At 38.8% G+C, this 20,987-nt stretch overlaps 1 protein-coding gene across 2 annotated transcripts in view; it reads left to right on the forward strand.

Moving 5' to 3' along the window:
* The window catches only part of SULF2 (sulfatase 2), a 60,701-nt gene that overhangs the window by 15,238 nt on the left and 24,476 nt on the right, over nucleotides 1-20,987 (forward strand). For both annotated transcript variants that reach the window (XM_010144054.1, XM_010144055.1), the window contains exons 3-9: nucleotides 3,714-3,865; nucleotides 7,313-7,482; nucleotides 11,779-11,929; nucleotides 13,751-13,926; nucleotides 16,993-17,121; nucleotides 18,088-18,144; nucleotides 18,843-18,972. In XM_010144054.1, coding sequence (XP_010142356.1) covers nucleotides 3,714-3,865; nucleotides 7,313-7,482; nucleotides 11,779-11,929; nucleotides 13,751-13,926; nucleotides 16,993-17,121; nucleotides 18,088-18,144; nucleotides 18,843-18,972 — 965 coding nt within the window. The remainder of the gene's footprint in view (nucleotides 1-3,713; nucleotides 3,866-7,312; nucleotides 7,483-11,778; nucleotides 11,930-13,750; nucleotides 13,927-16,992; nucleotides 17,122-18,087; nucleotides 18,145-18,842; nucleotides 18,973-20,987) is intronic.

Genomic DNA, 20,987 nt, shown 5'->3' on the forward strand with positions numbered 1-20,987 from the left:
AGCTAACAAAACTGCGTCTAAACAGATGACTAACTATGGTCAGAATCAGAGCTGCCAGATCAAGAAAACTAAATGAAGACTGAAGTCCTGTGTCTAAATCTGATCTGGCAGTTTTACAGTGTTGAATCTCTGTTGACTTCCACTGCATTCCTGTCTCTAGTTTGAAAACTGGAGAAGGTTGTTATGTCCATCTCCCAATGTTGGGAAGTCCATATGGAGTAAAAAGGGATAAATGATTCCCTGCATCATTTTATTGATGTATCCTGAATTATTTTAGTTTTCAGTTTAATGCAAAGTCTTGTGAATAACCTTCGTACTTGCATTTTAGTTGAGTATTTTTAGGACGGTATTAGGAAAACAATTAGTGTTTTTCAAAAGGGGAAAAAAAACACAACAGAATTGTAGAGTTTGGAAGATGATACGCATAGATGAGAGCACTAGCTTAAAACATTTCCAGTGGTGGTAAATGATGCCTTGATAACCATTCTTTTGATTGTGCTTTGAAACCACATTTGACAATATGCTAGATCTGCTTTTTAAGCAACAAGCTGTGCCCTTGACATATCTGCAGTCGTGGTACATTCAGTGCAGACCTTTGTATTAACTGATAGCACAGGGAAAATTCTTTTGTGTGCAATTTTTTTTTTTCCTTACAGGAAGAGTTTAAAAAACAAAACCTCTTGTAAAAATTCCACTCTATACCAAAGAATTTTCCAGGTGGTTATCGAAGGGCAAGACTCTGAGAAAAGAACCTTAGAAGGTTATGAACCCCTGCGGAAGTGGTAACAGTGTACAAAGGACTCAATTCTTCTATATCCTGTTTTGTGCAGTCTTAGGAGAAACTGCAGTGTATGGTTTTTAAAGCAAAGGAAAATCACATTCTTAATGCATTTATTAAAAACAGCCACTTGGACGTTTTTTAATGATCACTTCATAGGCTGGATGTAGGAACATGGCCGAGCATATCAAACAGCAGCCTCTGAATGTTTATTAATGAAATCTTGGAGTGGTTTGAAATTGGATGTACCAAAGGCTTGTGTACTTTACTGAGCAGCTGTCTCTGGTGGTGAACTAATCTGATGAGGGGAAAAATTGTGTTAGAGAGAATCTTTACAATCCAAAATCAAAATCTTTCATCAGCATCCAGAGAGCTTTATTGTAACCCAGTATGTTGTACTGCAGAGGAGTGACGTTGAAAAATTTTTTAATAACAAATCTTTCTATGGCTGAGAAAGAGGGAGAAAGAAAAAGTTGTGAAATGGAAGATTGGAAGCAGCAGAGAAAATTATTTAAAGCACTTTGTCATCCATGAAGGAGATGTCCTGAATGTTACAATGGGGGGCATGCAAAAGGTGCGGGTAGGAACTTCCACCAGACTTCCCTTGAATGCCTCTGCAGAAAAACAATCCAGTAATTCTTCACAGAATGCCTCTTTCCTGTGAGTTCTTCAGCTGGCTCAGCCAAAGGTTTTAGGAACGGATTGGTTCCTGTGAGCAGAAATGGCGAATACATCCTGGATAGATACAGTAAGTTGAATGGGGGACAAAAGGCTTTGAACTGTCTTGTGCACACCTGGTTGGTGTCTGTGTTCTGTTACTAGGACAAGAAAAAAATGTGCAACTGTATTGTTTTATTTCCCATAACCGCTCTGAGATGTCTTTCCTTCTTTAAAAATTACAAGTTGTTCATAAAGCAAAATCGTTTGAGGAAGGTGTATACACTGTATAAATGCAGTCGCTGAGTAGCATGATAGATTTCATCTACGGTGCAGTAGATTTTGCTTTGCTTGTTGCTGCTAGTTTCCTTCGCTTTGTTAAAGGTGATGTCATGAGGTAGTTTAGGACAGTGAAACAAATTCTTCTCTGCAGCATTGCTTGTCAGTCACTCAACCCTTTTGTTAGTGGCTCATCTGTAAAATAGCATAACATCTTACCTGCTTTTGCAAAATATTTTGAAAGCACAGTGTAATTTTAAGGAATTTATTGTGTCCCAGTATATGTGCCCTCTTCATCTTCTGTGATGTCGAACTTTATTTTGTCAGCACTTTGAAAGATCTCAAACATTCACTTTCTCTTGGCTCACTTTACCCATCCTTTGAACACACTGAAATTTGTTAAGAAGAATAATTCAAAATACACTTTTGCATTCTGTCTAAGCACGTTGAGTTGGATCTTAGGGACATTCAGTGCACAATGTACTTACTCCCTGCAAACGCATTTAATTCCATTCCACTGTATTATGTGGGTAATACCATGTTTCCCAATTTTAGAAAATAAAAACTCTATCAGGTAATTTTATGGAGCTCTCTTGCATATGGTTTTATATCACTGTTTCTCACTCTGTCTACTTTTTGGACAGATATTCAGCCCCAAGACAGAGGTAAATCCATTGACCTCAGTAAGGTTGGACCTTTTTACATTGGCTGAAAACATGTGCTATTCCACAGTATGGCTCCTTGATTTATTTAAGCATAGGTGCAGCATCAGACACTATAGGCTGCAAGCTTAAAGAAAAATCTTTAAGAGCTTGGGAACTGTGAATTGTGTGCTCAAATCCTGAAGATTATGAGGTGAGGTTTATAAATATCTAATAACAGAATCTTAGGTATCGTTGTCCTTATAGAAGCACAGACCTTCGGTGATAGGTGGCCAGTGTGAGATGCTGCAGGCACTATGTGCCTCTGGATTAAAAATACTTGCGATGACAAGTGTAAAGATCTTTGTGCTAATCACTATGGTAATGTGTATTTTTATTGCCAGACCTTTCAAAAATTGAGATCCGAGCTTTGATCATGAAAAGTCAGATGCTGAATCATGGTGCAGTCTACAGACCCAAGAGCAGAATTTAGCCTATAAGCTTTAAAAACAAACCTAACTAGATCAATGGAGTATTCCAGTATAACTATCCTGTAATTGCATAGTGTTGATACAACACATAAACTAATATTGAAAAATACATTCCTATAAAATTATTTTTACTGGAATAGTGTGAAAGCATCATTGGATACATCCTGTACTTTAGAGAATTTGTCATGTTCTCATAGAAATCTGATGTTTTTCCTTTTACTTAACCATTCTCTGGAAAGTAACTTGTATCTGTCTGTACACTTGTAGCCTACAAGGCTCAAACTCCTTCCCTATGTTTTGTAAGAATCCCTGTGCTCATTCTGCACTTGTTCTGTCAAACAGGCTGCTGCTTCGTTTCCTCTGTGCTGTGAGTTTAAAATCTCATCGTATTTATGGTCCTCCTCTGTCATCATTTCTCCCAGGCCAGCCTCCTATTAGTGACTTCTCTGCTTCTGCCAGTTCCTTAGGTGGAGATGGCTTAAGTGGGTGTAACCGAAATGAAAAATGTAGTTAAATAGGGTGATTCAGAGTAGGATGAGATAATGTAGCAACTGGCACTATTTTAAGCATTCTCTTTAGTTCATCTGACTCTGAATGTAGCAGGCGCTAAAGAAAATATGATGGTAATTGTGCTCCAGTTTCTCTCATACACGGTCAAGTTGTAAACCAAAAGATCTGCTTTATGGAGCTCTGAAATAAAGAAACACAGGCAAACTTAGAACTTACCACTTATTTTAAATGTATTGGAATGAAGAAAACAAATCTCCTCTCAGAAGAGACAAAAAGGAAAGAATATAATTAAAAGGGCTGTCTTTGAAGTGTTTGTGTTATGTGTTCTTACGATGCTTCTGCTTTCTCCACTCCTAGCTTTCTTTGGAAAGTACCTTAATGAATACAACGGTTCCTATGTGCCTCCTGGTTGGAAAGAATGGGTTGGCTTACTTAAAAACTCTCGATTTTACAACTACACCCTGTGTAGAAATGGAGTGAAGGAGAAGCATGGATATGACTACTCCAGGGTAGGTCCTGTTGATTTATTTGTATTCTTTTTAATATTTGGATGTGACCGCAAGAAAGCTGCGCTCTATGGTTTTAGTCTAACTAAAGAATTCTTGTCATACTTGAAAGCTGCTACATGTAACATTAGCTACAGCCCAACAGGCATCGTGTTTGGGCTTTTCATTATCTTCCATTCCAGGAGGGTCATGTTACTGAAAACATTGTTAGCAGCAGTGGAAACAAACAAAATGTCCTGAGATTGTGTTATGTATTGTGAGCTAAAGATGTGAAAGTGGATTTTAATGCTGCGTGATAACTATTTCTGTGCTTCGTACTCTAATTATTGTGTGCTGAGTCTGATTGTCATCTATTCCTCTGGTACAGAATTAACTGCAGTGGAGTTACACAAGCATAAATGAGATAAGAATCCAGTTCCCTCCAGCTAGACACATCTTTTTATGTTAGTTTAAGAAATTCGTTTCACAGCCATAATATGATGGAGAATTCATAATGTCTTGGTATATCTTATGATAATTCTCAATGAGGGGAGAATTTAACTATTAAATTTATATCTCGGTGCATTGTTACAGGCACATTTCCTGATGTCCTTGCAAGGATGTTATACCCTGGCCAAGATTGCCGCAGTGGTTGATGATCATTGTCAAGTGCAGTATAACTTTTTTCCTCATCTAGCATATGTTGCAGCTCAACAGTTACGGGTTAGTGGTCAGGAGTTTTGTTTCAGCCAAGTGTCACCTTTGCATAGCATCCAGCTTTTGTGAATTCCTGAAATGGCCTGAGTTGTCTCTGAAGTACAGTAATAAATATACTTATCCATAAACTGCTGTAGTTTAAGTAGCGTATAATTAACGAAGTTGGCTCACTCTGGAGTGATGCTAATTTATAAAGTGTTTTTGTTTAACCTGGGTTCGGTTTGCTTGCTCTTGCTGAGCACAAATCCTGCCTCCATATTTGTGTTTCGTTAGCAATGCGTTCATAGTCAGTTCTTCCTTTAAGAGGTTGATGTCTGTGATTTCCCACTTCCCATCCGCTATTTGCCTTTTTTAATTGATTGTACATTGTGTCAAAAGATAAAACTAACCAGACTTCTAGGGTTTCCTTTTCTATCACCAGCTGCTAAGGGGAAGGGACAACTGATGTACAGAAATACTTGTCTTTTATTTCCCTTCTGATCTATGAAGAATGAGGGAGCTAATCTCTACAGCCTTGTACCAAAAATGTTATGATGGAAATAGATCCTCTGTGGAACAGTGTCGGGCAAGTGATTTCATAGGGTGCTGCTCCCCGTTGTACCAAAGAGCCTCAGGGAACTTTATGTTCCAACATCCTCAGCTCTATTTTGAGTATGCCATATGTGAAAATGTCTAGGTTTTCATTTGATTTAGTTTTTCTTACCAAGTTTAGTAAAAAAAAAATCTGATGAAAATATAAATGTTTTGATAATCTTCATATTCTTGCATAATACACATCTACGGTGATAAACAGACGATTGTGTGCAGAGCAACAGCACTTGCTGATTTTAACCCTGGAGTTCAAATGAACAAACAGAAGCTGAAACGCAAGACTGCTGCTCTCTTTCCTGGAATCTTAATTTTCCAGCAATGATCAATGTAATCAGATTATTGTTTAGCCCTATCTGCTTAACATAGTTAACGTTAATTATGTGACAATGGACAACTAGAAAAAAGTGTTAATGATTCTGTCCTCCAAGGTGATGGCAAAGCACTTTTCCCTTATCCTCTGAAAATCAAATCTTGGCAAATTCTTTCGCATTTTCTAACGGGATGTGTTCTACTTTGATATTTCTTTTTGAGTTTCTGTCAACTTTTAAAATTAATTTTTATGTTTGTATGCATTCATATATTCTACTACAACCTCTGTCAGCTCAATCTGGAGCTTTTAAAAATAAAAAACAGCGAAGGGAAATGTGTCTGGACTTTTGGCTTGGTAAGCACTGCTTTTGCAATGTTGAATTTGAATGGTTTTCACTTTGAACAGATGAAAACTTTCATCTTCAAAACTAAGCCCTTTTAATGGCTAAATCTGAGTTACCCACTTAAGGAAGTGACTAACCAGTTTAAAGAACAGGCACATTTTAGTTAAATGTCAGTGCATTTTTGAGAGCGCTCCAGTATTTTGTCTCAGCTATGAGTATGGTCTCAGGTATTGAAAGTATGAAGTCAGCTTTTTTTTGGCCTGGGCTATTGACCCTTCTACCCCTGCATATGAATGGAGGTCCTTCAGTTCACTTTGAAGGAATTATGCCTATTTACACCTGCTTTCATGAGTGAAAATATCACATCAATAATAGTCATAATCCTGGCAGTTTTATAACAGACATGCCTCGCGCTGGGACCAATGTGTAAGATTCTAAATGGAGACTTTGCTGGCCTTGTTCTGGAATACACAGGAGATAACTTGGGGAAAGCAAATGTAGTCAGTGAAAAAGGCTTCCAGAGGTGAATGATAAACTGACTTCTCAGATCAAGGGCACTGGCTGTGGTAAAGTGGAGCAGTGTCTGGACAGCAGGCAGAAAGCTGGTGTTTTTCAGTTTCGAAGGAGATGCCACCCAATGTGCACCACTACTTGCTCACTTGACCAGAGGCAGACATCGTGTCTGATTTCACATGCAGCCGTGACGTGACTGTTATTATTTGGTTTTTTGAAGATGCAGTTTCATATCCTGCTCATGTATGAGGGGTATTTACATTTGCAACATTTCCTGTGATGCAGTGTAAGAGAGAACATGGCTTGTCATTAAAACTGATGTCTTCAATCCGTATAGCTCTAGCAGATATCCGAAGAATGAAAATGAGTCTCTTAGAAAACAGAAAGACAACACATACCTTCCAAAGGAGATTTTCTAAATTCTCAGCGATTTATTTGATAGAGCTATGGCTCTATGAGTTTGTCTCTGTGTCTGTAATACAGAATGAATTTTTTGGTCCAGTTAGCCCAACGTTTCCTAGCTTGAGTAACTTCTGCTTCAGTGGGAGGTTAAGAAAAATGATTATCAAGCCATCTAGCTTTTCAAAGCACTTCTTTGATGGAAGGCCAGACAATACACCTTGAAGATACTGACATCAAAAAGCAAAGAGACTGACGTGTAATTTTCTATTTTTTTATTAATACTTGGGCATTGTATTTAGTATTGTGATCTTCATAATATAATTACACACTCTGGGAAGAAAGAGTCCTATTTGATCTTCTTTAATGTCATTCATTTCTGAGAGGAAGCTCTTGCTTTTTCATATTTCTAGGCAGTGAAGAAAGAACGATTTGGGTTTAGTTTTTGAAGTTTTAACATCTATAGCTTACTCCCTCCTCCTCCTCCTATTCTGAGTGAATTCTTTTTCCTGTTTCTTATACCTCAGACCTTCCCATCTCACCCCCAACTTGAAATTATTTTTCAAGTATCTCATTTTACTTTTACTTCTGCTTGCAGGATTATCTAACTGATCTGATTACCAATGACAGTATTACCTTCTTCAGAATCTCAAAGAAGATGTATCCTCACAGGCCCGTACTGATGGTTATAAGCCATGCTGCTCCTCACGGCCCTGAAGATTCAGCCCCTCAGTACTCACATCTCTTTCCTAATGCCTCACAACACATGTAAGGAAAACCAAAACCCTTTCATTTCCAGGTTCAGAAGTATAAAGTCCTGGGTCCCTCTGGGGGAACAATGTTTGCTTTATAATACTCTTGGCGTAAGTTTGTCACAAATATATAAGAAAAGTTTTGAGATTTGTTTTGGTTTTAGACTAGTACGAGTATCTTGAGAATGACTACTGCATCTGGAAAGATTCATGTTGAATTGGTTGGACGTTGCTATAACTTAGTTGGGAAGTAAAGCACTGTTTCATTTTGAACAGGGGGATCAAAATCTGCTTCTTGGGCTGTAATCTCCTCAGGGGAAGAAACTCTATCTTTCTGTCCTTGTGCATAAACTATATTAATTTATGGGTATTTCAAAAAATCACACAGTGTGTAATACTTATTACTCCCATCTCATATATGGAAAGAAAGGAAATAAAGGCCTGCAGCACCAAATTAGACAAGCTATTTCTGAATGAGCTGATGTGTCTGTACATGACCCAGTACAATGTCTTGAACAGGCCCCAAAAGCAGTATCACTGACTTCCTGAGTTAACATGTTCATAAGCATCATGATGAGATGGTTCTTGTTTATAGCACGGAGACATCTTACAGGTACAGCTCTGTAGTGCTCCGTTACAGGCATCTCTTCACATGCTGGTAAAATAAATGATTCTCCCAAATCACCCTTTGACATGACTGAAAACATTTCAGTATTTTTCTAACTGCTGGCTTCATGCCTTCATTAATGTTCAACATTTGTAACTTCCTTCCTGTGTGCCCTTTTATTTTTTAAGGAGAATTCTGTTTTGTTTTGGATTTGTGGAGGAACTGGCAACTGATGGAGAAATAATCAGTTGGTAGCAGAAGCTGCTCAGGACTAGTCTGAAGTCCAGTGAAATCTATTTGAGCTTTTTCACTTTATTTAAAATAGAGACTGAGAGAAAATGCTTCCTTTCATCTATTGTCTAGGTATTGCGTAGCTTAGAATTATATATTCCATTATTTTGTGCTGTGCTACCAAAGAGAATCTGTGTCCTAGATCTACAGCAATGCAGTATTTCGTGTTTGTTTGCCATCCTATGTTCATTTATTTTCTTTGAAATGAAAATTAGAGAAATGCCAAATGAGCAACTTTGCATAGCTTATACCCAGTATTGACCTCAGTCTTATTGTCTTATTAGAAGTGTCTTTTGGAAGGCATTTGTACAAAAGAGTACAAGGATTGGAGGAAGGCGAGCAATGAAAAATATAAACTACTTCTTGGTTTTGTTTTGTTCATAGTTTAAATTTTACTTTTCACACTAAACTAGGTTTATTTTCCTGATTATGAATTAGTTACATAAAACTATTTCTAATTGCAGGTGACTTTTCTTACAATGATAACGATTATCCAGGAAGTATCTCTTTGTGGAAACAATTTTTGTTTGTAAAGAAACAAATTATCTTAGTAGATTAAGGAACTGTGTCTGTCTTTTGGGTATGAACATAAAACAGGATTTTATGTACACCTTGTGCAAAGAAACTGCTGATCTTACTCTAAACTATTTTCCTGGTACTACTACATAATAATAATCTGTAAGGGTTTTCGTTGGCCTGGGTTTAAGATAAAATGTAAAAATTCAGAATGTGCATCATTCCCTCGCTGTATGTACAAATTAGTTCTCTGCTTCCCATTTTCTCCCTTCTTCACACATTCCAGGGAATCCCTCAGTGGCAGATAAGACTGACTGTGGACTGTTCTCACTGTTTTATAGTCACGTGGATATGGTAGGGAAGGACCAGAACACAGGTAGAACACTTGTTGCGAGTTGCCCTAAAGCAGTAAGCAACACCCTGAAGAAAGTTGTTGCCTAGTCCCAGGGTCAGGAGGCAGCACACCGTGGGGGCATGGCTCTGTACTCATCGTGTGGCAGTGCTGACAAAGTCTGCAAGTGGATTCTTGAGAGATATCCACAAAGCGAAGCGAAGCGAAGGTGTGACTGTAATGCTTACGCTGGCTGACATACACAGGGTGTTGTGAGACATTGCTGAAGGTACCTGAAGCTAGGGGTGTGGGTTTTAGCACAGGCTGGCAATCAGAGCACTGCTTTGCTTGGGAACTCTGGTATATACTTCCATTGCGAACTGATTGTTGTTCTCTTGCTTCTACTGCATGTACTACCTGGTATGAGCATTCCACCCTATACTGCAGTCTTTCTCCATCCTGTTCTGTAAAGCTCCTTTTCTGAGCATCTGCAGTATTTTCTTATTTGAAAATTAGTCACATCAGCCAGCATCCATATAGCAAATCCCTAGGCTACACGTCTGGTTTTCCCTTTTTACTACCTGTACTGATAGCGACGGAGAATGCAGCGGCTGGGCAGCCCAACAGTGATCAGAATGTTATTTCTATAGAGGGTATGTTTTATCACCCATCTTTTCCAAGGTCAAATGCAATCAGGGTAGGACTTATCTTCTGAGAACGTTTGAAGAGGTTATCTTAACCAACTTCTAGGAATGTTATATTTGTGTATTTTTCCCTTAAGACAGACAAATCTGTTAAGTGTAAGAGGGTTACATTTGTAGTAATCAAAGAAAATCACAGGCTGTGGTTGGATTAAACAGTGGGAAGTTTCAAATCAGCCAGGAAATCACAAAGTAAGCTGAAAAGGAGTTTGCCAAGCATTTTTGATTCATTCTGGGCATCACATAGCAACAGTTTCCATAACTGTCAGCGTTTTCAAAGCAGCAATGTCATTATTTCAGCCACAATAACATTCTGAAATTCAAGAGGCTGTTAACAATACAGAGCGAATAAACACCAGCCCTTTCCTCCCTATATGAAGAAGCCTCTATTTGCCACCTGTGCATATTTTTCAGGCAGCATCAAACACAGGCTTTGGGCATAAAAGATTTCACTGTCAGGTTATTAATTTCATATTTATATTAAAACTCCTAAGACTACCTGTCATATTGGAAGATACATTAGATACTCAGTATTTTGAGGAGGAGTCTCAACTTACTCTACTGTTGTTTATCTTAATAACTTAGCCTGCTGCTCTGTTGCATACACAAAAACAACAGTAGGTGCTTGCCAAATAGGAGCAGAATTTATCAGGAGATTGTGTGTTGGGAAGAAGAAAATAACTGAATACCTGCTATTTTTAACAGTGTTACTGTGTCACCCTCTCGGCTTGCATATTTGCATAGACTGATTTTATTGCTTTGAAAGAGCAAATCACTTAAGAAAAGTACTTTTTAATATTTTAGACTCTGCAGGTGATGTGTTTGAGCCAGGGTATGAAGAAATTGCCAAAGGTGGTTCTCAATCTTAAGTAATAACAAGTTTTTTAGGAATACAGTAGGTAAAAATAGCATTTCTTGCATTTGTAAGCTATAATAGAGCTTTCTAGTGAGTTGGTGATGCAGAGTCAACATCATGGTAATGATATAACGAATTAAATCTTTTGTTTAGATCCAGCTAACCTAGAGTAATATAATTATGCACAGAAAGGCAATCTCTGGAACCGCCAACAACATGAAATTACACAAAATATTTCTCCTCAGCACTTTAATGGTGTCCCAGGATCATGAGAACTTGGAGGGGCAGCAAGATGCCAGGGGGATACTGAATCCAGCTCAGGATTTTGCAGGGACTTTAATTAAAGTTTCTGATGATCATAAGGAGTTGGTGCCTGGAAAGTGTCTGCTAATTACAGCCCTATTTCCCCTCACCCCTGCTTTTCTTGGCAGATCTTTAAAATCTGGTTACGTATCCACTTCTGCTTGCCATGAGCTCACATGCAGTCTGATACCGCTTGGGAGGTTGCCTGTGCTCCTCTGAGTGTGGAAGTGTTCAAGTGGCTGGTCATGTTGAATTCAAAAAAGAACATCGAGCCTTTTCAGGAAGTTCTATAGTTATGGTTAAACAGTTTGCACAAGCCATAATATTTAGTGCTAATGTGGGTAGAACGAATGAAAAGCAATTGGATGAGTTGGAATTCTGTAGTACATGCTTCATCCAGATCATACTTGTGGAGCTAGACTTCTGAGGCTAGTCTCTTGAAATGTATCCATGTTACTCTGAAGACACTGCAAAAACAAATGCGTATTTACTTTTTCAGTAGATTTTATTCCCCATGGAGTTGTTTTCATTCTCCATTTTTTCATGTAGAATATAAGTGTAAGACTTTTTCAGAGTAAATTGAATATTTTCTTGTGCACCTCAGAGTGTAAATCCCGTAGTGTTGAACAAATAGAAATTACTCATATACATTACTATGGCTTTTTTCTACGCTGCTAAAACATTCTGATGTTCTCTCTGTTCCTTAGCACTCCCAGTTATAACTATGCTCCAAACCCAGACAAGCACTGGATAATGAGGTATACAGGTCCCATGAAGCCTATACACATGGAGTTCACTAACATGCTGCAGAGAAAGCGGCTTCAGACTCTCATGTCTGTGGATGACTCTATGGAAATGGTAAGATTAGTAGTCACTTTTTTTTGGCTTGTTCTTAAGTTCCAAGCTGTGCTGTATATGAAGATAAGGGGGAAGGGAGGAGGAGGAGGAGGAGGACTGTAACAGTTTTTGATGGCATATAATCCTCTCACCTCTGAGAATTTTGTCTATTCGGTATCTAAGGATCTTCATCCTCAAAAGACAGGTACCGTGAGTTGGGTGGTGTGAGCTGATTTGTTGCCACAAAGCCACTGCTGATTAAGGGGGAGAGTTCACCTGAAAAATGTACATCATAAATTATAAAAATGTATCATTTGATAGCGAGAAGTCATTTTACAATCTGTTGGAATTAACTACCTAACTGTGGGCCTATTTTGATTCTGAAATACTGAGTTTCTGAGAGAACAGCAGCAGCAAGAAGTGATCCTACAAGAGTCCTAACTGGAGTAATCCCATGGTAAAGCAGGCCCAAGTTGTTAAATGTTTAAAGTAAATAAATACATAGGTTTGGTTTTTCAAAAATTAAGTCTGCATTATGTAACAGTGAAATCTCGTAGTGCAAGCTGGGTGTCTTGAACAGAAATGTCTGAATTAGCCAAAAGCTACTCTGAAAATGAACGGGCTTCCAGGTGCAAGAAGGCAATTTTAAAGGTGTTGCAATTCACCCCTTATCTCTTGGCTTTCTTATTCAAAAAAGGCAGAACATAGAATAAGAATAGTTCTGTAAGACAAAAATGAGATTATCTGGATGCCATTGCATCAGCTTGTTAGTAATGTCTTACAATTACTGATTCAGACAAGTAGGATCTCTACTTCATAATAATGAACCTGTGTAGATGGATCAGATATCAGCCTTAGGAGAGATCGGCTGTTACTAGACTATTTTGACTTTCCATTTAGTAAAATGGTTTCACTTTGGGTGAAGTGCAGTTTCACTGCAGGCAAAATCAGTGGGTTGTTTTTTAGCTGTAATCGCCAAGTTAGCCTGTCTTTTCTACGGAATTATATGCATGGAATAGTCTTTTAAAATCTTAAAAAAAGACTCCCAAGAACAAAACCAAACCAACCCAAGAAAGAACCAACACCCACCCTACAAACCATCAACAAGAGAGTTTATTTTCTTCTGTGCTGATGTGTTCTGGAGCTGTGAGGCACCACTTTGGTGGTGGGGCCCACCTTCACACCTTTGCAAGTGAAAATACCATATAAAAATTGATCTTCGGTGCTCAAGTTAGTACATTGCACATAAAGATTCTCATATAAATGCATAAAAGCAACCACAAGCAAAGTTGAAGCTCCTCTTGGTTCTCCATGTTAGCTCTCCAGCTGGTGAGGGAGTATGACTGATATTTATCTAGAAGAGGTTTTGCAAATATTCTGCATAACGAGGACTTACTTGTCTAAAGGCAAGATTGTTGAGTGTTGTTTAAGTATGAGATTCCAAATGCTGTCATTTTATTAAAATTGTTTGCTGCATGAAAAAGATAAAGGTAGAGACAAAATTTCAGAAATGCTTATCACCTTAAACGTTTTATCGTGGTTACCATATTTATTTATTACTATCTTGACAGCTCTCATGCAGAATACTGAACCCAAACACTTTTGAAAATGGGGCATGCTGATGTGTTTGCCTTAAACAGAATACAGAACTTTGCCTTGTAATAGCCATGATATTCGGTTAGTAAAATTATTTAATGTGATTATTATGTGATAACTCAGTGCCATCCTGAACTCTTGTTGTTTGTGTATTATACACAGGCAGAATATTATGTCCAATATTCTACATAAGCTACTAGTCAGTGGAATGAGTTTCATCACTTGTTTTGCTTTGCTTTTTTTCAGATTTACAATACGTTGGTTGAAACGGGTGAACTGGACAATACGTATATAATATACACAGCAGACCATGGTTATCACATCGGGCAGTTTGGGCTGGTGAAAGGAAAGTCCATGCCATATGAGTTTGATATCAGAGTTCCTTTCTATGTCCGAGGTCCAAATGTGGAGGCTGGGTCCTTGTAAGTTCTTGGCTGGTGGGGGGGGGGTGTATTTAGTGACCAGAAAAACCCTTTATGTTCACATCTCTAGTTGTATTGACCTGGCATCCAAATGGAGGCCCGTCCTGGCTGACGTCCTGCTCCTCTTTGGCAGAAAAGTGTCTGCTCAGAAAGCAGAACTGGTAGCACGTGCTAGTGTGACACAGTCAAGGGTTTATGCCGTTGCCCTTTTGCTTGTGTAGGTGTGCAGCAGAAGCCACTACACTTTTGTGGGTGTCGTTGAAAAAGACAGTTTGATATATGTCCAGTCTAGGAAACACTTGTTTTCCTCCTTTTGGGGGGTACAAATATTACACATATCGATGACATTTTCAAGGTAAAAAATATATCATATAGCGTTCACTGCCACAGGAGATGATGATTGCTGAATGTTGGAGTCGAGTCACTTGTTTCAGTTTAATAAGAAGAATGTACATAATAGTTCATATATTATCATCCACAAAAGATTCTTTTTGGTTTATCCTTTGAGATTACATGGTTGGGGCTGTTTGTGGGATGCACGCAAGCATGCAGAATGTGACTGTTAATTAAAATGGTAGCTTTGATCAGCTAAGAAATTATGTAAATACACTTTCTAGGCAATTATTTCAGTAGCAAATATTTGCACTTAAGTAATGATTTTGGACAGAGTGCCATAATTTACTGCCTTTTATTTATATCAGTGTGCATGTTTTAGCATAATTAACACACACAAAGTCTTCCACACACCATTTTTCTCTGTACTGCAGAGGAACAGATATCTGGTGTGTAATATGATAGCAAATAGTTTCAAAAAAAATCTCATTTGCTAGTTAAATTCACTTAGATTCACCTTATCAGTAGGCACAAAAATGTTAAATTCTGTAAATATTGCACTGTGTGTCTAATTTATTTACAGCAGTTATGCATGTGAAATAAACAATATTCCTTCTCTAAAGGGCAGGGGAGGGATTCCTCAGGTGGAATTAAACACATCACCTCGGCCCTGGAAGAAAGTTTGTCTGCAGCAGCACAGAATTTCAAGTGAGCTGGAATAGCCTTCTGAGAACATGCTCTTTTTCCCTTCGACTGCACGTTTTGGTCTTTACTAGAGAGGCAGTGCTAGTATGGCCCAAGTGGACTGAGCTGATTTTTCTGCCACACACAATGCTAGAGACCAGCCACCTCATGTTGGCTGTAGCTCAGGGATCTTTTCACCCAGACATATGTAAAAGCTGTGAAAACTTCCCACTCAATTTTATATTTCAGTGGCTTCTGAAGATGAAAAAAATGTTTCTCTTAGAATCAGAGGAGTCAGCCTGATAGAGTCTAACAGAACAGAGCCCATCTCAGTAGAAAAAATAGGAGGAACAGGATAAAATGCCTTGGAGGGGGAGTATATCAGATAATAAATTGATCCTCCCTTTAAGCCTGATTTTCTATAAATAGTAGAACTTCAATCATCCATGTTTTGAATTAAGCTTATGTTTTTCTTGCAGAGTAATTGTCATGACTCCCTTCTGATACCAACAAAGATTTAATAGCAGTCACTGTAGCAAGTCATTACTAAGCTCTCATTTCTATTACCAAATATGCTACACCACAATTATTAGTAATTAAAATCAAATTAGGTACATCAGTTTAATTCATCTTCCATGGTCTTGTCAGTGCCTGTTTGCTTGCTCGCTCAAAAATGTAGTAATTTTTAAATGGTGTCTCATTAATTAGTGTGAATCTAGCAGCTTTTTTCTGTCCTGTGTTTTGAGCTAGAGTTCTGCTCTGACATGTATAGCAGCCCATCTGGTCCCATCCTTCCTTTGTGCCTGCACATCACAGCATGGTGATTCTTTATGTTCGTCGCTGTAGAAGACCGTATAGCACTGTGCTCACTTTCTTTTTTTTCCCCTGCTTTTAAGAAATTGAATGCCTTCCTTGAGTATTTGTTTTTTAAAGAAATAAGGAAAAGAAATATTACACAGATGATGAACAGTATGTGTATATGTAATATATACATATATATACACACCACTATCATAGACATATTTGGAGTAGGTTCATAACATTCAATATAAACTGAAAACACTTCAGCAAAACCAGACCCATGGTAAAACCAAGCCACATGATTAGAATTTTTGCCATTTAACTACTGAATGCCAGGCTGTGCATCTAGATGCTCTGATTTGTGAACTCGGGTTTACTTGTGGCAGTTGAAGGGGTTTGGCAATAGGAGCTGTCTGTACCTCTCAGGAGTTGATGTTAATGTGTCAACTATAAATTTGAGTCAGTCTGCGTTGAAATATCGTTCTGTGAACTGTGGTGGCTGAGGAGCATATGCCATGCTCTGTGAAGGAACAGGGCACGGGTGTTCCTAAGTGTTTGCAAAATGGGAAACACTGCACTTGGGAAGATCAATATTATTTCAGTTGAAGGTGTTCCTTAATCTTCTCTCTCTCTCTTTTGTTTTTTTCCCCTCTGTAACTGCTTTCTCTTCTTTTTCTTAACTGATCCCTTTCCTTTTTCTGTCTCACACTCTACATTAACAGTGTTTAGTTATTTACTGAAGTGTCTAGAAATGTATTTCTCCTCGTGTTCTCTTTAGAGCAGGCTTGCTGTGATCTGAGCCTGAGGTCCTTATTTCTGTACCATATTTTGAAACAGATGAAGCATGTGTTACCCGCCAAATCTACTTTTTAATGAAGTCATCAGCATATTTGGCGGACACTGTGATTCCATAAGACACTAGAAGAGTTTTCCCAATGCTTTCTCATGTTTTGAAAGACTTTTGAACCCTCCTTTGCAATAATTAAATAACTTTGCCTTATGAACTACTTTGCTTTCTCAAAAATGTTCTGTGCTAAAATTTTAAGTCTTCGTTAGTCCCTCTTGAGGTTATGCAGCTTACTTGTATTCTACATTTTAATTCCCTTCATGGAAAAGAATTGCATTGCATCCCCTTTTCTTCTTTGCAGGTGTCACAAAATAAGCCTTTTCAGACTGGTCTCTCTGGAAGAGCTGAAGATGCTTGGTGTCATTGCACAGACTTTAAAACAGGTTCTCATGTTTTTTTAGGAATCCTCACATTGTACTGAATATTGATCTCGCACCTACCATTCTAGATATCGCTGGATTGGATATTCCATCAGATATGGATGGTAAATCCATTCTAAAGCTTCTGGATTCTGAGAGACCAGTGAATAGGTAAGAAATGGATATGTGCATGTGTTTGTGCAGGAGACGGAGCAGATATTCAGCAACATGCAGCAAATTAAAGGAAATTGTAATAAAATTGCCATCTGTGTGAGTACATCATTCACTGGAAAATCTAGAGACATTTGGCAGTATGTGACTGACGTAAGTTACTTATTTTCCTTTTGTCAGATTCATAGACTAGCTGTATGGATATACTGGGTATATGAAATGTAATCTGTGTACCAGTGAGAGGGCTACACATGAAGGTCTTTAGCTATATGAGTTATAGATTTTAAATGTCTCTGTGGCATCATTTGTAGCAAAGCATTTCATACTGAATAAGTTGTAGAATAACTGAGTCAAAAGGGTTGGTTGTGTATCAGACTATAATATAAAGATAGACTAGCACTCAGAATTGCACAGTAATTATTTGAGACCTTCCATCAATACTTGCATTGGAAGAAGACTCAGGGAAGATAATTAGACTGGGTGCTTGCTAGAGAAAATCTGCAGAAAAAGGGAAGAGGGAGATTTGCTTTACAAGTAGTTGGGTGGAGGAGAGGAGCAGCTGCTTTAGAATAGAATACTTTGGGAGTAGCGTGAGGGTTAAGATCCCAGACTGGAGTCAGGAAATCCCGATATAATTTGCAATCCTTCATAATGAAGGACAATTCAGTTAATCCCCTATGCCTTAAACATGCTTGTGTTTCAACACAAGCAGATCTCCAGTGCAAATCATGACCAAACGCAGGACAGATTTATTCTCTCAGGGACAATTTCCACCACAGATTTACAGAGTTGTACTCGTGATTTGCACTGGAGAGGTGTATGTGCCTGCTTTCTACAGCTGGATGTCCACGTGTGCAGTTATATGAAACATTTCTCATCTGAATTGGGGGTGGGAGAGAAAACTGGGGCATGACTTGATTAGCGGGTTTGTGGGAATTGCTTCTTACTCTCTTCATTTCTTCCTAGGTTCCATTTAAAGAAAAAAATGAAGGTGTGGAGAGACTCTTTCCTAGTAGAAAGAGGGTAAGGAAAGTGTTAATCACAAAGCCCAGTCTTTTTAAATAGAAGGATCCTGAATAGCTAAAGCCAAAGCCGCACTCTACCACAGACCTAAAGCCATTTAGCTGTGCCAGCAGGGACACGGCTGCTGTGTGCCTAATGGCAGTGATTGTGTGATAGGAGGGGATGTATGGCCTTTGCCTACAGCCTGCATAAATGTGCTCTTGGCGTGGGGGAAGGGGAATTTTACTTGGATTGAGAGATGGAAAGGCATCCTGTTTTTCTTTCAGCTGCTGCCCCTCAACCCTCCTACTTGTATCATGGGATTATGAACAACCTTTCCTCTCTGTGTGTTCATCTGCTGGCTATTCCCTCAGTGCTTCTGCCTTAATACATAACACGGGGCGTGAGGGGTTTGCAAAGTGCAGCCCTGTAGAGTGAGGAGCATATGGTCTCTTTATATTGACTTGTTTACTGCCTGCCAATCAGGCATGAAACACGCTGTCCTGGTTTTACCTGGTTTTGTATGCTCCCTGGGAGCATGATATGAATAATTTGTGTGTTCTCAGAGATTATGATAAGTGTTAGTTTCTACTGGACTTAAGTTTTGGCCACCAGTGATGTTATGGACTTGGCAGATAACTGAGTCATTTCAGCAAACTGTATGTATATCTTGGCATTAATATTAATAAAAAAAAAAATGTTCCTTTTTTCTTTACCAGTAAACTGCTGCATAAGAGGGAGAATGAGAAGGTAGATGCCCAAGAAGAAAACTTTCTACCCAAATACCAGCGTGTGAAAGACCTCTGTCAGCGAGCTGAGTATCAAACAGCTTGTGAACAGCTTGGCCAGGTAGGACATAGTGCCCCTGACAGAAAGTAAGCAGTTATAGTTGGGCTAAGCTTAACACCTTCACTGTGACAATGTCCTTCACCCCGTCGTCAATGCCAGCTTATAAGTCAAATGTCTCATTCTGTGGCCTTTGCTCAAACCCCTATTACAGCATTTATGAGATTGACTGTCAGTCAGGAAACTGCTGATTCAAGTGCCTCTGTATTGATTCCTGGCTGCTAAGAGAACTGCCTAGGCTGTTTTAACATTTTATTCCCCAAATGGAATGTAGTTTGTAGTGATGAGAAGCTACAGTGAGCCTAGCAGATTGGACTCCTCCAAATACATTTAGCTTGCTTTGCTTTGAATTCTTAATTCATTTTGTTGTTACTATTTAGAATTACATATAATAATGGGAAACTAAGTTCTGTGTACTCAGTATATCTCTTAACAAAAATATACCGTGAAAACACACGTGTGGTTATGACTGCAGGCAGTCTGCGTGTCTATGGGCACAAAGCTCATTCATTATGTGTTATTTCTCTTGTTGTTACATAACTGTTCCAGGCAGATATGAGAATATGTTCACTTTAGATCTAAGTTATGTAGAAGAAATTTAAGAAAAAAAATTCAGAGTAGTATCAATACCTGGTCTCAGTGTAGAAGAAGGTTTTGCAAATTTACCAGAGCGGTGCAAAGGCATAGCAAAGCTATCTACAGCAGCTCCACTCTCGGGGAGATTTCTCCACTCTAGGGGGAATTCTCATTCTCTCTAAACACGACAAAAAAATTACACTGTGCCGTTGCTTTCTCATCCAGGTAGCGGTCAGAGTATCCCTTTCCAGGGACTGTTACACATTCTGCCCGCGGACATGCGGACAAAGGGGTGAAGGTGGCTGGGTCCCCATGCTGATGTACCACTTACTAGGCTGGCATTACCTCATATCCTGGAAGCTCCAAGGGCTGTCAGAATAAGCCAGTCTGTGGATCTTGCAGACATGATCCGAATGGCGTACTGAGGCTGTAGCTGGTCATGGGCTACTGGGGCTCCACTAGTTATTTTCTGCTGTGGGAGGCCAGACTCCTGGCTTCTGGCTCTACAGATCATGTAGTTCAGTGCACCTGTGAAATGAGTCTGTTGTTCCCGAGGTGTTTGGGTCCAATTTATATGCATAAGCATTTTCCAGATTCTGTCTTCTTCCTGTAGCTTGTCAGATTTCGTCTCCAGAGAGATTAAAACATCCTGTTCTCCCTAAAAATACTGAACTTAAAGTGGTATTTTGTGCAGGAGTTTATTATCGTTTTGTGTCTTAAGCTGAAATTTTAGGTGGGTGGAAGCCATTGTTTTTTGAGAAACTCGGGAAAAAGTCATTTTTTCTGCTACAACATCATCCAGTAAGTAGTTCAGGGAAATACAGCTTTTCTTTTTCCATCAGTATTTTCCCTTTGGGAGATGTTTCAGCTTCTTCCTTTTGTCTTCATCTTCCCAATTATTTTGAACGTTATTGTAACAACAGAGGGGGAGTGAGACTTTCCAAGTCCTTGTTGTCACTGAATCTGTCTCTTTGCATAAGGTAACTTAGCTACATTCAGGCTTTCTTACTCTAATTACCACGTCTCAGTTATGGAAGAAAGGAGTAAGGCCCTGTGTTGTCTACACATATTCTCAGGCTTAGGTTTTCTTCCATGGATAATAATAAAATGTCTTTGTCATCTGTAAGAACTGGGCATAAAATGTCAACTCCTTACTCAGAATTGCCAATAAATTCTGGAGTGAAGGTGAGCTAATGGGAGATGTGTGTGCTGCATCCTCATTGTCAGGAGACAGAGAGGAGAAGAATTGTTTTGAGCAGTTCAGTCAGACATAATTGGAAGTGATAGGATGAAATTGAGCAAAAAGGAAATTTAAGTTGGACATCAGGAAAAATTGCCTAACAATCAAGACAATTAGAGTCTGGGAAGGGCTCTCAAGGGAATCTCAATCCATCTAACCCTTGCTCTAGAGAATATGTCCTCGTGGTCTGTCTAGACAGCAG

The sequence above is a fragment of the Buceros rhinoceros genome, unplaced genomic scaffold (genome assembly GCF_000710305.1).
Source record: "Buceros rhinoceros silvestris isolate BGI_N320 unplaced genomic scaffold, ASM71030v1 scaffold209, whole genome shotgun sequence".
Taxonomy (NCBI): domain Eukaryota; kingdom Metazoa; phylum Chordata; class Aves; order Bucerotiformes; family Bucerotidae; genus Buceros; species Buceros rhinoceros.